Genomic DNA, 16,138 nt, shown 5'->3' with positions numbered 1-16,138 from the left:
CACCATGCCACCTCTCATGGTTTGGCATTTTGAACAACTCGATGAAAGAATGTGGAGCTTATTAGCACGAGTAGTTGAAGTGAGTAGCACAGACGTTGCTGAGGGGAAGCTGGATAAAGTACCTAAGGAATAAAGGCACAGAAAGGTATACAGATAGGGCTGGAGGGAGGCTCATATGCACACACATACACACACACACCAACATAGACCAAAATAGCCTGCTTCTGTGAATTGCATGTGGTCTATATCCATAAGGGTGGCATGGTGGCACAATGGTTAGCACTGTTGCTTCGCAGCGCCAGGGACCCAGGTTCGATTCTGGCCTTGGGTGACTGTCTGTGTGGAGTTTGTACATTCTTCCCGTGTCTGCGAGGGTTTCCTCCGGGTGCTCACAGTCCAAAGATGTACAGGTTAGATACTAAATTACCTCTGAGTGTCCCAAGATCTGTAGGTTATAGGGGATTAGTGGGGCAAATGGGGTTATGGGGATAAGGCAAGGATGGTGGGCCTGGGTAAGATGCTTTGTGGGAGAGTTGGTGCAGACTAGATGGGCTGAATGGCCTCCTTCTGCACTGTAGGGATTCTCTAATCTGTGTGGGTGAGTAATTAACGACAAGCTCGCTTTTTTAAAAGAACCACAACGCATGGAAAATGCTTTGGAGAGTTTTTTAGAGCAAATTATTTGGCAGTCGCTTCTGAGCAGTGACACTGGGCAGGCAACATAACACACACGGACCGCAAGCACAGGGCTGGGTGTCAATCATTCCTATCCACCACTGAGTCTCTGGAGGTAGGGACTTGTCTGGATCACATGTTGCTGAACGGGAAGTGGTTTGAGCAGTTTCTCTTTGCAAGTAGACGCACTTTAACTGGCTGCAAAGTCTTTCTGCCGGAGATCAAACATTGTGCGCTGTGATTTTACAGGTGAGTGGGGTTAAGTGAGCAGAGAGTTCTGATCCCTTTACCAGATTTCCAGACATGCATTTGGGGGAAGACCTTTAACATTTGACTTAGCGAGTACGTTCAAATGTTGCTGGTGGTTTAAATTTCTCAAAGGGAAATTATAAATCAGGAAGTTGGAGGAGGGTTTTTTTTTTGTTTGCTGTTCGCAGTTTCGAGATCAACTCCATTATTTCTCTTTCTCTTCCGTTCTCCTGACCTTGTTTCAGGAGGTCCCAGTAACCTGTGGGTGATGCTTTCTGAAACTCCTACCAGACTCCCCATCCTGCTTCATTGTAGAGTGAATCAAGGTCCTGCGGCTACAATAAGCTCTTGTTATTACCCACTAAGAACACTTGGCTGGGAGCAGTGGAAAAGTGAAACTTGGAACACTGTTGAATTGTCTTTTTCCGGCTGCCAACTTGTCTCCGCCCACAGCAGGAGTTGTGTGTGTGTGTGTGATGTAAAGCTGGCAAACGATTGTGTTCGATTTCACCTTGCATGAAGCAGTTTGTCGCCTCGGTATCTTTCTTCCCCCACCCCCCTTTTTCTTTGCAAAGAGTCAGCCCATTCTTCCAGGAGTTTTGTTCCAACTCCTGCCCATGGATATGCTTCCTCAGCCGTGGCATGCACAGAAAGGGGACAGATGGGTCCCTGGCATTGTCGGAGAGCAGATTGGCTTATGGAAGCTGCCTTTGTGTCATTTTTTATTTATCGTTGTCACAAGTAGGCTTACATTATTTATCGTTGTCACAAGGCTGAAGTTGCTGTGTAAACCCCCTAGTCGCCACACACCGGGAGGGAGAATTTAGCAGGGCCAATGCACCTAACCAACACGTCTTTGGACAATGGCAGGAAATCGGAGCATCCGGAGGAAACCCACGCAGGGAGAACGTGCAGGTTCCACACACTCATCCAAGCTGGGAATTGAACCCAGGTCCCTGGCACTGTGATGCAGCAGTGCTAACCACTGTGCCACTGGTCATGGCCACAGGATGGAAGTGTTGCCCCCAGCTGTACTTGGGCCACCCCACCGAGATATTATATGGCAGTAGTTCTCAAACTGGGGTCGGGGGGGAGGGAGGGGAGTGGGGTTCTATACAGACTTTCCCAGGGAGAGTGAAGTAGTGTGGATGAAATGTGAAGTTGTTACTGTGATGACATGGGGTTGGGTTTTTGCTGTCGACTGCTATTTTGTTTTTTGTTATCCACTGGAGTGCCATGGCTGAGATCTTGCGCACCAGAGAGTTTGTCAGGACTGGAGCCTGGTGCACTCACACAGCAGGGAGGGGGGACACTGGCGGGTGATTACCAGGTGGCACTGAGGACAAGGCGGCCCTAGAGATGGGTGCATAACTGGAATAACGGGACCTTGGATTGACTGTCTGAGGAGAGATGAGAGGCCCATGGGATATGGAGCAGAATTGGGAAAGGGCAGAGAGGAGCTGCTTTGTTCGCCTTGCCCAGGGGCCTGGAATGATAATAAAGATGGGCTTCATTTGGACTCTGATTAAAGCCAAGATCCCTGTCACCGGTGGTGTTCTGATAGCAGAAATGTCATAAGTCAGGCAGTGATATTTCAGTGCAGGCAGGATGAGATGGAGCAAAGAAACTCTGAAACACTGAGTGGTAAACAGGCAGGTGGTGGAGGGCTACACCGGAAACAGTGGCAGTGTTCTCAACAAGAGCCACTGTGCCTAATCCCATTCCTGGAAGAGCAAGCAGATGGCATAGGTGAAATATTGAACAGGTTGCTGAACCCGTAGGGTTACCTTTCAGGGAAGATAAAAGTTTTCACAACTCCAATCACACCGTTGATTATTATATGAGAGAGCAGTGAGCTTTGTTTACAAATCAATTTGAATTTGGTTTTTGGAGCAAGCAAGGCGATGGATTCGGACTTGCCCAGTCCACTCTGCGCATTGACTTTGTAACTTTACGAATGAGTAATTCTTTTTTTAAAAATCAGAGAGCAGAAGATTGTGTTGCTGGAACTTCCAGCTGGTCCCCACCCGAAATGGACCTGCTGGAGCTTTGAGCTCATTTAATTTTAACTCTAATGGTTTTGGACAGGAATGTAATGGATCATGCAGATATTAACAGGCAAGTTCATATTTTTGATAGTTCAGCAGATGTTTGCAAAAAACATGTTGCCCATGACAAAGCAAGTATAAAGAGGGAGCATCTTGACGTACAAATTTAAAGCAACCGTTTTTAATTATTTTTGTAAATTTAAGGCAATTATGTATTGACTGAAGGAACAGAACCCGAAAGGTAATCATAACCTGATACCTGAGCCAAAGGTGCTGGTAAAACAGATTAGAAGTGTTCGATGCATGGTTCAGGGTGATGTGGAAGTTGGGGATTTGAGTCCTTGGGTACATGTATCTGCACTCTGGTAGGAGACCAGCTGCATTTAAATTGGACTCTGACCATTGACCTATTGACCTGAATAACAAGAACTGAGGACAAGGCTTTAAACTTAAAAGGGTGATGTTTGCTCAGGATTCAGGTGAGTGCATCTTGTGCATCTAAAGGGGAATAATCAAAGCCAGAGAGAAGACTAGTGCTTAGGATAAAGAAAAGCGGAGTGTGATAGGAAAGGATGGAGAGTTTTAACAGTTATTTGCACCAGTGAATGTCAGTACAGAAAAATGGCAAAGTTAAAATTAAAGGGGTGCATGTATCTGCAGTCTGGTAGGAGACCAGCTGATTTACCTGAAGCATTTAAAATATTATAGAAAAGAGCTAGTGGTACAACCAAAGATAAATGGCCATTTAGGTATGTGATTGCATGATGAACAAAGTTGGGAACAAAGTATTGCAGAATTTAGGATAGCCCTAATAATAAAGGATAGCATAAAGACAGTATGGCGCAATGGTTAGCACCGCTGCCTCACAGAGCCAGGGACCCGGGTTCCATTCCCAGCTTGGGTCACTATCTGTGCGGAGTCTGCACGTTCTCCCCATGTCTGCGTGGGTTTGCTCCGGGTGCTATGGTTTCCTCCCACAGTCCGAAAGACATGCTGGTTAGGTGCATTGGCCATGTTTTTTAAAAAGTCTCCCTCAACGTACCCAAACAGGCGACAGAGTGTGGCAACTAGGGGATTTTCTTAGCAGTGTTAATATAAGCCTACTTGTGACACCAATAAAAAAAAGGGAAGAAGGATCTGGAAGAACAGGTGAATCCGTATGGGGGAGATGAAATATGACCAGGGACATAAAATATTGGTAGGAATAGTTGATAGGTCTTTACAGTTGTTATACGGTTGGACAGTATTAATCAAAGAATAAGGAACATATCATGCAATTATCATGGGAACTTGAACAAATCAATAGGCAAAGAACTTAGAGGACTGGTTCACATTCTAGATAGATGAATGAGAAAGTTGGAATTGATTCCAGGGAGGTATTCTAACAATGGAGCTCAGATCAGATTTTTAAGTTGATATGTAACTTGGTGTGATTTCAAGTTGGTAATGTATTTGAAGGATTTAGTTCATATCCATGCGTACAGTAAGGTTGAATAACTTGTATTTGTTCTGACAGGAAACCGTTACCTTGTGATAGACTGGGAACTGGATAATCTGGCCTGGAAACATTCAGAAAGGCACGGTGCCACAATGGTTAGCACTACTGCCTCACCAGCACCAGGGACCCGGATTCAATTCCAGCCTTGGGTGACTGTGTGAAGTTTGCACGTTCTCCCTGTTTCTGCGTGGGTTTCCGCCGGGTGCTCCAGTTTCCTCCCACAGTCCAAAGATGTGCAGGTTAGGTTGATTGGCCATGCTAAATTGCCCCTTGGTGTCAGGGGGATTATGGGGATAGGGGCTGGGTGGGTTTGTTGTCGGTGCAGGCTCGATGGACTGAATGGCCTCCTCCTTCACTGTATGGATTTGAGACAGTTTTCAAGGACAATATGTCCTTGAAAGAATCAGGGATGAGGCTATTGTGCACTGGCACTGGTTGTGGGAAAACTTGGGGCGCCACGGTGGCACAGTGGTTAGCACTGCTACCTCACAGTGCCAGGGACCCGGCTTCGGTAACTGTCTGTGCAGAGTTGAAGTAGACATAGGGCCCTATTTTATCATTGCATCGCGCCCATTTTCGGTCTGGGTAGCGGGTGGGGGTGGATAAGGGGGACAGTGATGTCTGTGGGGGCCATCGCTCCCGCTTTTTGCTCCCGGGCCGCTTTCTCCGCTTTCTGCGGCCTGGGAGTGATCAGACACGGGTGCACTTTTTCAAATAGTTTTCTAACTGCGCATGCACAGTTCAGAGCTCCAATCGTTTCGGGCGCATTAAGCCCCGCCCACAGCACGAATGGGACCCGCGATTTTTTTTTCCGGGCTAAGTGCGTAAGGGGGCGCCTGAAAGCAGATTTCTAAGTCGGATCTGAATTACGCCCAGATTCAGCACTTACAACGAAAATGGTAAAATCAGTCCCAAAGTTTGAGATCTCAGATATTTGCCAAGAGAATTCTCATGATTTTGAACAAACAAAATAAACTTTACAAAGTCAGAAAAGTAGAACAGTTTTTAAAATTCACTTACAGGAGGTGGTCATTGCTGGCATTTATTGACCATCCCTAATTGCCATTGTTCAGAGTGTACTTAAGAGTCAACCACCTTGCTGTGGACCACATGTAAGTCAGACCAAGTGAGGATGGCAAATTTCCTTCGCTAAAGGACATTAACAAAGTGGATGGGTTTTTATGACAGTGGATTCATGATCATCATTGAACTTATAATTTCAGATTTTTTAATTTCAATTCAGATTCCACCATTTGATGTGGTGGGATTCAAACCTTAGTTCCCTGGAACATTCCTCAGGGTCTCATTATTAATAATCCACTGATAATACTACAACGCCACTGCCTCCTAAATACCTTTTACAATATCTTATCTTATAATCTAATATTCAGAATTGACATGGATACAAAATTAGCCCATCCTTAAACAGTAAGATGTGTAAAGTAGGTGAGGATATCTCACACCCTTGTTCACTAAGTTAATTATTTACTAGAGACTTGATACTGTCAGTAGTTCTCCTTCTGCACAGTAAAGGTTCTGGGAATTGTGCTTAATAGGATGGTAAATATGATCATCACAAAAGTATTTCCTATAATGCCAGTGGTCATTTTGTCACAAAGTGTGCTGCATCATCTAACTTGGGACTAAATACAGTGGCACTTGGCATTTATTTATTGCGTGGGGTTGCCTGAGCAATGTAAAAAAATCCAAACCGCGCATGTATGGCCCTTTCCTGGCTAGCATCTGCGCAGGAGGCCCAAAGGTCATCGGGATGTGGAGATGCCAAACACGGAACTGAAGACGAAAGTTAGTTTAGTTTATTTACATGAATGTTGGATTATTTTGAATCTTATTTTGCGGCTTACTTGGGGCCTTCACACTGTGGCATGGGAAACACTGCTTTAAGTCACCAGCTATGTACTAGACTGGCACACCTACCTGGAGGTAACGCTAAGCGAACTAGTTCAGTCTTAAAGTTGTATTGCTGAAGTACAGTCACATTGCTGCTCTTGTTTGGGGTGGGGAGAAGGTAGAGTTCGGCATATTCATTCAACAAGCCATCAGGCAAGTTCCTGCAAAGAGATTTAAATGCATTCCTTTCAGTCAGTTAACGAAGAAAAGGAACACTTTAAAAGATGATATGTGACAGTATGATAGGTGTTATGCAGTAATACTGAAACAGTTAATCAGCTTGAAGCTGACATTTGTCATTTATTGGCAAGCACCAACAAAAATTATGAATTGTCTATCTAGAACATAGAACAGTACAGCACAGAACAGGCCCTTCGGCCCACGATGTTGTGCCGAGCTTTATGTGAAACCAAGATCAAGCTATCCCACTCCCTATCATCCTGGTGTGCTCCATGTGCCTATCCAATAACCGCTTAAATGTTCCTAAAGTGTCTGACTCCACTATCACTGCAGGCAGTCCATTCCACACCCCAACCACTCTCTGCGTAAAGAACCTACCTCTGATATCCTTCCTATATCTCCCACTATGAACCCTATAGTTATGCCCCCTTGTATTAGCTCCATCCACCCGAGGAAATAGTCTTTGAACGTTCACTCTATCTATCCCCTTCATCATTTTATAAACCTCTATTAAGTCTCCCCTCAGCCTCCTCCGCTCCAGAGAGAACAGCCCCGGCTCCCTCAACCTTTCCTCATAAGACCTACCCTCCAAACCAGGCAGCATCCTGGTAAATCTAGATGAAAAGAGGAATCTAATCGAAAAAGACTAAATTTGATATCTATGTGTTTACACTAAATAAAGGCTGCAAATGTATGCTGTACCCTCTCCATTCGTAAAGAGAGAAATTAAGGTATTCATATGAAAGGTGTGTTCTGAAGACTTTATGAAAGCTTTTCTATCTTGTTGTTTAACTTTGGCACATTTATCTTTCAGTAGGGATCGGTACTGGGGCCTCAACTATTTACCATTTATATAGACGATCTGGAGGAGGGGACTGAGTGTAGGGTAACAAAGTTTGCAGACGACACAAAGATAAGTGGAAAAGTGAATCGTGTGGAGGGCGTAGAAGGTCTGCAGAGAGATTTGGACAGGCTGAGTGAGTGGGCGAGGATCTGGCAGATGGAGTATAACGTTAACAAATGCGAGGTTATTCACTTTGGAAGAAATAATAGCAAATTGGATTATTATCTAAATGGAAAGAAATTACAACATGCTGCTGTGCAGAGGGACCTGGGGGTCCTTGTGCATGAGACGCAAAAACCCAGTCTGCAGGTGCAACAGGTGATCAAGAAGGCAAATGGGATGTTGGCCTATATCGCAAGGGCGATAGAATATAAAAGCAGAGATGTCTTGCTGCATCTGTACAGGGCATTGGTGAGGCCGCAGCTGGAATACTGTGTGCAGTATTGGTCCCCTTATTTGCGGAAGGATATATTGGCCTTGGAGGGAGTGCAGAGAAGGTTCACCAGGTTGATACCAGAAATGAGGGGTGTTGATTATGAGGAGAGACTGAGCAGATTGGGTTTGTATTCGTTGGAATTTAGAAGGCTGAGGGGGGATCTTATAGAGACCTATAAGATAATGAAGGGGCTGGATAGGGCAGAGATGGAGAGATTCTTTCCACTTAGAAAGGAAAGTAGAACTAGAGGGCACAGCCTCAAAATAAAAGGGGGGTCGGTTTAGGACAGAGTTGAGGAGGAACTTCTTCTCTGAGGGTGGTGAATCTCTGGAATTCTCTGCCCACTGAAGTGGTGGAGGCTACCTCGTTGAATATGTTTTAATCACGGATAGATGGATTCCTGATCGGTAAGGGAATTAGGGGTTATAGGGATCAGGCGGGTAAGTGGAACTGATCCACTTCAGATCAGCCATAATCTTATTGAATGGCGGGGCAGGCTCAAGGGGCTAGATGGCCTACTCCTGCTCCTATTTCTTATGTTCTTATGTACCAAATGGAAGTGATTACTGGAAATAAATCTGTTGACTGAAAATCTGTCATCGTAGCTTAAATGGTATCGGATTTCTTTCTTTCAGAATGAGCACTGGATTTAGAATTATTTACGAACAATATAAAACGTTTTGCGAAGATGCCCATCCAGATGGAATCTGCCATGATAAAGAATTAAAAGGATTAGTCAGGCTGCAGTTAATAAAGAGTGCTGCAGACATAGCGGTCTTCCTACGGCATGAACTGGTCGAAACTATTTCCAAGGCTCTGCACAACTCGGTGAATTACCCAAGTATGTTAAAATTGTTGATTGGGGCTTTTGAGATGTTGGAGTTGGCTGCAGTCAACCTCTTTCAGTACCCATGGAGAACTGAGTTCAAAACAATAAAAGTAAGTTCCTTATTAAACATCCATAGTTACTATGCCATGTACGTTGTCTTGCGCAGAATATATCGCAACATGTTGAGAGATTGAAATGATATTGTAAAACATATTGAACAAAAAATTAAGACTAGTTATTAACTGCATTGTGCCCCTCTCCACTCGCATGCTTTGATTATTACTATATTATGTATGCCAGCCCAACATTTGGGCACTTTTCATTATCCGCTAATTTTCAATGTTTACTGGGGTGACGTTGTTTTTCAAATGGGGTTCTACTCTAGAGAATACTACTTCTTACTTCTCCAAAAAATAAACATCTTAATCTTTTCCTCAGACTTTTTCAGGAGCTTATGTGCACTACCTAAAACCTGCAATCTGTAATGAAGATCTGATAAGAATTTTTAAGAAAATGGGTTATACACTAAAGGATAACTTCCAACTCGAAATCGAAGACCCACCACATTCTTCGGGATTGATCAGGCTGGCTTTTGAATTCTTTGTTACAAGAATTGAATGTGAAATCCTGTTGGAAATAGTGGGAAAGTTGGAGCATTACAAAATTTTGGTTGATGAGTTGCTTCGGGAAAGAAAGTTGATGGAAAGCATTGACACTTGTGTCAATAAACTAAGAAAATGCCTTCCTGCTGCTGATGGAAGCCAAAGAGAAAGACATCTCAAAAAAACTGCTTCTGTTGGGGAAAGTTTTGACGTGGATCCAAAAATGGTTTCTAGTGAAAGGAATCAAGCTGGCTCCCCTTCTCAAAGGGAATATGATGGAAGAAATGCAATCCATTCACCACCATGGAGATTAATGAAATCTGCTCCTGTTCACCAATACAAGGATGATGTCTACAGCAAGCACGTTACTGGAATCCCTGGTACGAACACTGCTCATTCAGTGGCCCATCACGACAGTACACTTGAGTCCCAAGATCAGGCTAAAGAAAGATGCGAGTTTAACCCTGACATTCGTAATTCACATGCTGATGGAGATATGAAAACAGTATTGCCTGGAGAGATTGGTGATAAAAACTATGAACTGCATGGCTGCCTTGATAATGGTGAATCTGCTCACTTCTGTTGTGAAACATGTCACACAGTGCACACCATTCTGTGTGACCATATGAAACAGTATGATGGTCATTCCCTTAGATTTTTTGGTGCTGAAGGTTTGACATGTCTGAGAAATGCTGAAGCCTCTCAGAGTGACTTAAAGCAGCCATCATATGCAGATGTATTAAAAACAAATCCAAACTGTGAGCTTTGTAGAGATTTAGCTATAAAGTTCCATTGTACATGTGGCATAAATTTGTGTGGACATTGTGGCTATAAAAATATTTTGTTGTGTAAGATGTGTGGGGGTAAAGTTTTCAAAATTTAAATCCTGGCTTTGAACCGCATCACTACTAAGTTGCTAGTCAATAAAATGAGCACTCGTTCATTTACAAATAAAGTAATTTTGTGTAATAGGTTGGTAAAATAGTGGCTCTTTTTGTCAGTTATTCACGTAAATGTTTAACACCATATTTGCTAGTAGCAATTTCTGCTTGTGACTTGAAATTTTGATAACCAAGGATTGTTGCAGATCAAATGTTCACTTTTCTACATTGTCATGTTGTCATTTTGTAATACGTTGGAGCAAAATTCTTGATCAATGTTTGGCGGGAAAAGGGAGGGTGCAGGTTGGGTGCTCGTAATGTGCTTCCTCAGGGGGGGACAGCCTCTGCGGAGCTGTGGCAGGGAGCTACACCTCTGGAAAAACAAAATGTAATGGAGAAACACTGCAAGAGTGTCCAGGCAGCACATCCCTAAGTTCCCAGACTTTAAAATTTTTTTTATTTCGGCCGGCATTTCACCTGCCCCGAATCAAGGTTCCAACTAAAACAAAGAGTGCCTGACCAATCAGCCCATCCACCTACTGGAAAAGCGACGGGCCACATAAAATTACATTCAATGGGCACCTTAATTTATTATTGCTTTAAGTTTTTTGAAGAACCACAGTTCATCTGCTGCGAAAACTAACTTGCAACCACCAGACTCAACGTCCTGTCATGCATACGTTTTGTAACTCTGACCAATTCATGTTCACCAATGATGCTTGACCAATGCTCCATCCCTTTCTCCTGCTTAAGCAACATATCAAATTTAAAATTCTCCTCGTGTTCTAATGCCACCATTGTCTTGCCCTTCCCCGTATCTATCAATTTCAGCCTTGCAGTCCTCCGAGAACTCGGTTCTAATTCTGATTCATTCAGCCCACCATTTGCAGCCATATCTTCAGCTAACTCCATCCATAGCGCTGGAATTTCCCTCCCTAAACATAACCGTGCTCCACTTCTTTATCTCCTAATCTTTGATCACTTGTTCAAGTATCTCATGGTTTGATGCAGTGTGTAATGGAAAATTTTAACATAAAGAATAAAGCAGACCACTGGTCAGGATGGCCAAGCTTGGGCTAGTTCAATAAGGAGGAACTAAAATGATTAAAACTCAAGGTTGAGCAGCTGCACAAGGGGGTGGTTGAGAAACTACAGAAGCGGGGAGACTGATTAAAACTGGCTGAATGAGGAAGATAAGGAAAATACAGCAAAGGAAGGAAAACAACTCCCTAATACGGAATGAAAAGGTACTGAAATTGTATTAGCTCATTACTGCCTGTGTGTGTCTGAGTAGCAGGCTAGTAGAATAGGTATAAAGACTGTCGTTTGCTGTACTCGGGCGCGCCTTCCTCCCCACTCTCTCAAGTGACAGGAGGAACACGACCTCTGCAGAGTAAAATAAACGTTGTTCCTATCCATGACTGACTGTCTCTGAATCCTATTTTTCCACCACAGTTCTTGGGGGCTCGTCCGGGATCCCGTGTTTGAGGAAGGCACCAGGGAACTCCGGGGAGGCGTTAGCGCTGACGCCTTGGGGGCTTTTCACCTAATCTTAAGCACAAAAATTGGCTACCAAGCGCGAGAGGACCAGGGAGTTCACTGTGTCGCCTCGGCACCGGGATCCGAACTAAAATCTGTGGTAAGGATTTTATTTATTCAGTTGTTCAAATTACAAAATTGGGAACTTGTTGGACATTCTTACAGTGACAGGGTAGGTTTAGACTTGGATCTACCAACGGGTTGGACCCGTAAAATACCCAAAAGAGGGGGTATTGGTTTGTTGGTTTAGGAAAGCCTTCTGGTTTGCTGGTTTCCGAAAACCACGCCGCCCAGGTGGACGCGCCTGGGTGAGGTGACCTCCGGAGGAAAAATCAAGTCAAAAGGATAGGTTGGACCTAGATTTTGAGATCACTGTAAGATTGTGCCACGGTTACTAATAAGAGACTGGTCATGGGTAACAGCAACGGCAAGGGGTCTGTGAATACAATAATTTTAAATAGCCCGAACGAGCGATACATGGCGGTCAATTATGGACAAGATTCCGTACGCCAGGTAGAAATGTGGGTGAAGGAGTGTGGTTTTCCCGAAAGGGGGGAGTTTTAGTGTCAGGCGATTAGAATTGTTAAGGGCCAGACTGGAGCAGAAGGAGAAAGAAAGTGAGAAAAAAGGGAAGAAGAAAAAGGTAAAAATAGATTGGGTGGCATTTAATATGTGGAAGACTGAGGCAGAACTATGTGATAGATGGTCACGACCGAAACCCAGAGAGACTGCGCGGGAACTTAATAATCTCCAGTGTCATAAGTCTGTTTCAGGATACCCCATTAAGGATGATCCCGACCTGGATGGCTGCCCCCCCCCCCCCCCCCACATCCAATGGCTCCTCCTCAGGGACAAGGGGTCCAAGTGGGTCCGGCCCCGCAATCGCCGCAAGGAAGGACGGGTCCACCGCCATACAGTGAACCGCCGCCCGCACTGCCCTCCGCTTCGACAGCGCATGGGATCCGACTCTACCCAGACATTGACTCCCCAGTGTCCCATCATACCCGAAGTAAGGTGGCTGAGGGATCTAAGGTCGCTCCTCCGAATGCCCTGAAATCGTCAGAGGATGAAGAAGAAAAAGATGAAGTCCTGGATAGTGTTCTTACAGCCCCAATGGTGGAAGTGGCAGGTCCCAACGGGGCGCCCGTACTCGTTCACCGACCATGGACGATGAAGGACATTGGATGTGCCTATGAACAACTGCCAGATCCCCGAGAAACGGGGGGCCAAAAATTTGCAGAAGAAGTACGCAGGTTCTGTCTTGAGTTTCGCCCCGCCTCACAAGAAATGCGTCGCCTACTGGGCAGAAAGTTAGGAGCCGACATCTCTAAGATTAGATACAACAGGCTGAATGAAAATGTACAAGCCCGCCAGGTCCAGCAAGACCATGATGACAACGTGCCTTATAATACTTTTGTCACGGGGCTGGTGGATGCCTGCCAGACTGCTTTTCCGGTAAGAATGGACATGACAAAGATTGCCATGTGTAAGCAGCGTGATGGAGAAACTATGTCCCAGTATCTGACCCGACTCACAGAGATCCACAATGCTCACAGCGGACTTACAGCACCAGCTGACATGAATGCAGCTGAGGTAACCCCGTACGAGGCACACCTGCGGAACAGTTTTATGAATGCACTGCATGAGGACATTGCTAAGATTGTGAGAAACACATGCATCAAATGGGATACAGGAAAACTTAATTTGATTGAACAACATGCCATACATGCTGAGAAGTTGTTAGTGCAAGAAAAGGCAAAACGGAACAAAAAGAGGGAGGACCAAACTCAACAGGCACAGTTAACTATGATGCAAATGGTGTCACAGACTTCAGAAAGAGGAAGAGGTAGAGGACGGGCAAGAGGAAGAGGTAGAGGACGGGCAAGAGGAAGAGGAGGCCGAGGACGAGGAAGAAACGATGGGTGCTTCACATGTGGAAGTAAAGACCACTGGGCAAGAGATTGCCCAACAAAGGAAAAGAAAGGGCCACGAGATAATGGTAAGGAAGCTGATGGAGCTGACTGACTAGGAGGAGAAGGAGCGGACGAGAGGGGTATGCCTGAAGGAGAGGGTGAGTCCAAAACTTTGATGCTTTGCAATGAAGAATCGCTTAAGCTAATTATTCATACTAACCTACTCGAACAAATTACGCGGGCTGAACGGGACGTGGCGTGTGGGCCTGAATGACAAGATACATTCGTTAGGTATAGGGAGGAATTTTATAAACGAATGCCAGAGTATGCATTGACTGTTGAGGGAGAGAGCCTTACGTTTTTAGTCGACTCCGGTGCAGGGAACTCTGTAATACAGGTCGGTCAGCTAAAAACAACAGTTAAAATGAGCGGGAGGTATCTGAACTCCAGAGGAGCATCTGGCGTCATAGTGAAAGAGCAGTTCACAGCACCTTTAGAATGCGAAACCGACGGTGGAGAACACTTTAAGTTTGCGTTTTTACTCTCCAGATTTTGTCCGATAAATCTCATGGGACGAGATTTAATAGGGAGGTTGAGGCTTAACTTAATTAGTACCCCAGAAGGATTGCGAGTGACAGAAGGGGAGGAGGACGGATTCCAAGGAGTTAAATTTGACGCCAGACCTCTGATATATGTTTATGAATGGAGATTGACTCCAACTGCTGTGAGTTCAGTGAACCGAGTGCTCATGGGGGAAGCACACGCATGCGTTAACCCTACTAACACTGACTTTAAGTCAGAAGAAAATTTGCATTGCACAGCACACATTCATTTTGGGGGACCAGATAACTGGTATGAAAGTGAATGGTTTAGAAAGTTGCAGAGGTCTGAGATGCTATTGTTGCAGGAGCTGTATTGGGATGAACATAGGTGTGCAGCCAGTGTGGGCTTGTCAAGAATAAGCCTGAGATCGGGAGCACCACACCCCTTTACGATAGAAGGGTCATATCCCCATGTATCACTGGCGAAAGGACGTGGCGAACCGGGGAGGGGTTTGGGACCGTGGATCCTCAGGAATCTTAAAACTAGTGACTGGGTGCTGACTTCGGATACAGCAGTATGGTTCAGTGCCAGAATACAAACATATAGAAAAAGTCTTAATTGGTTATCCCAAACGGAGAGAGTAGTGGAAATAATCCCTGTCTCAGGGACGAAACATAAGGAAACAAATCAGTGTTTTGTGCAAATGACTGCCGATGATCCACGGTTACAGACGGTTCCCGGGGAGCTTTGGGCGATGGGAAAGCATGATGTAGGTCTAGTGCGAAATTGTGAACCTATAAGAATGACCCCAAAATCTGATTATAGGCCATGCAAGACACAGTATCCATTGAAACCGGAAGCGGTGGAGGGAATCACTCCGGTATTCAATTCATTGTTGAAAACAGGGGTCATAGTCCCCTGTGAAAATTCACCGGTGCGTACGCCAATTTTCCCTGTGCGCAAGGCAACACTTCCAGGGGAACCTGAGGAGTGGCGATTTGTGCAAGATTTGCAAGCAGTCAACGGTGCAGTTGTGCCTAGAGCCCCTAATGTTCCGAATCCGTATACCATTTTAGCGCAGATTCCACCTGAGAGCACATGGTTCTCGGTAGTAGACCTTGCGAATGCATTTTTTAGTATACCTGTCCACCCAGATGGTCAGTACTGGTTTGCTTTTTCGTTTAAAGGAAAGTCCTATACATTCACCAGGCTGTGCCAGGGGTATTGTGAGTCCCCCACGATCTATAATGAGGTACTGAAAAGGAGTTTAGAACTGCTGGTCTTGTCCTCTGGGACAGCTCTCCTGCAATATGTGGATGACTGCCTGATTGCGGCTCCCACCAAGGAACAATGTGAAAGGGACACAGTGACACTGTTGTGTCACCTAGCTAGAGAAGGACACAAAGCGAGTCTCTCCAAGTTACAATTTGTACAAGAACAAGTAAAGTTTCTAGGGCATCTGATATCAGGACAGGGTAAAGCTCTAGAGCAAAGTAGAGTAAAAGCGATCCAGGAAATCCCAAAGCCAAAGACGAAAAAACAATTGTTGTCCTTTCTGGGCATGTGCTCATATTGTCGAACCTTTGTCTCCAATTATGCCGTTCTGAGTGGCATAGCCCATGGAAAGGGCTTACAGGCTCATGGTGTACTTAGCTGGACCCCTGAAGCAGAGCAGGCATTTAGAGATTTGAAGCAGTGGATGAAAAAAGAGGTTGCATGACATCGGTGCTGTTGCAAGAGCATGGGGGAAGGCTCAGACCGGTGGCGTATTTCTCCGCTAAACTAGATCCAGTAGCGGCGGGGCTGCCCACCTGCCTGAGGGCAGTTGCGGCGGCTGAGAAAGCAGTAAACGCTTCTAGAGATATTGTGGGTTACAGTGACTTAACACTGCTTGTACCACATGCGGTCTCACTTCTCCTCTTAGAACAAAAAACAGCTCACATAGAAATCATAGAAACCCTACAGTGCAGAAGGAGGCCATTCGGCCCAT

The 16,138-nt window shown here is 45.0% G+C and overlaps 2 protein-coding genes across 5 annotated transcripts in view; both read left to right on the top strand.

The window, feature by feature from the left end:
- Positions 1-813: 813 nt before the first annotated feature.
- Positions 814-11,792, top strand: spata2l (spermatogenesis associated 2-like). The gene is made up of 3 exons (XM_078210642.1): positions 814-924; positions 8,477-8,780; positions 9,109-11,792. The coding sequence occupies exons 2-3, from the start codon at positions 8,478-8,480 to the stop codon at positions 10,153-10,155; spliced, it is 1,350 nt and encodes a 449-aa protein (XP_078066768.1). The 5' UTR covers positions 814-924; position 8,477; the 3' UTR covers positions 10,156-11,792.
- Positions 11,793-11,808: 16 nt separating this feature from the next.
- LOC144492531 (uncharacterized) overlaps positions 11,809-16,138 on the top strand; it is a 41,530-nt gene continuing 37,200 nt past the window's right edge. For 2 of the 4 annotated variants that reach the window (XM_078210639.1, XM_078210638.1), the window contains exon 1: positions 11,809-13,691. In XM_078210639.1, the coding sequence (XP_078066765.1) occupies positions 12,527-13,691 (1,165 nt within the window). In that variant the 5' untranslated portion in view covers positions 11,809-12,526. Of the gene's footprint in view, positions 13,764-16,138 lie in introns of all 4 variants that reach the window. The other 2 variants (XM_078210640.1, XM_078210641.1) reach the window with 1 other exon arrangement.

This window comes from Mustelus asterias, chromosome 4 (genome assembly GCF_964213995.1).
Source record: "Mustelus asterias chromosome 4, sMusAst1.hap1.1, whole genome shotgun sequence".
Lineage (NCBI taxonomy): Eukaryota > Metazoa > Chordata > Chondrichthyes > Carcharhiniformes > Triakidae > Mustelus > Mustelus asterias.
This window is presented reverse-complemented; position numbering and strand designations above follow the sequence as displayed.

What these genes read in the sequence shown, in the direction of transcription:
- spata2l (XM_078210642.1), top strand. Translation starts at nt 8,478, where the DNA reads ATGAGCACTGGATTTAGAATTATTTACGAACAATATAAAACGTTTTGC. An exon ending in CTGAGTTCAAAACAATAAAA is followed by an intron (nt 8,781 to 9,108) that starts GTAAGTTCCTTA and finishes TCTTTTCCTCAG; the next exon opens with ACTTTTTCAGGAGCTTATGT.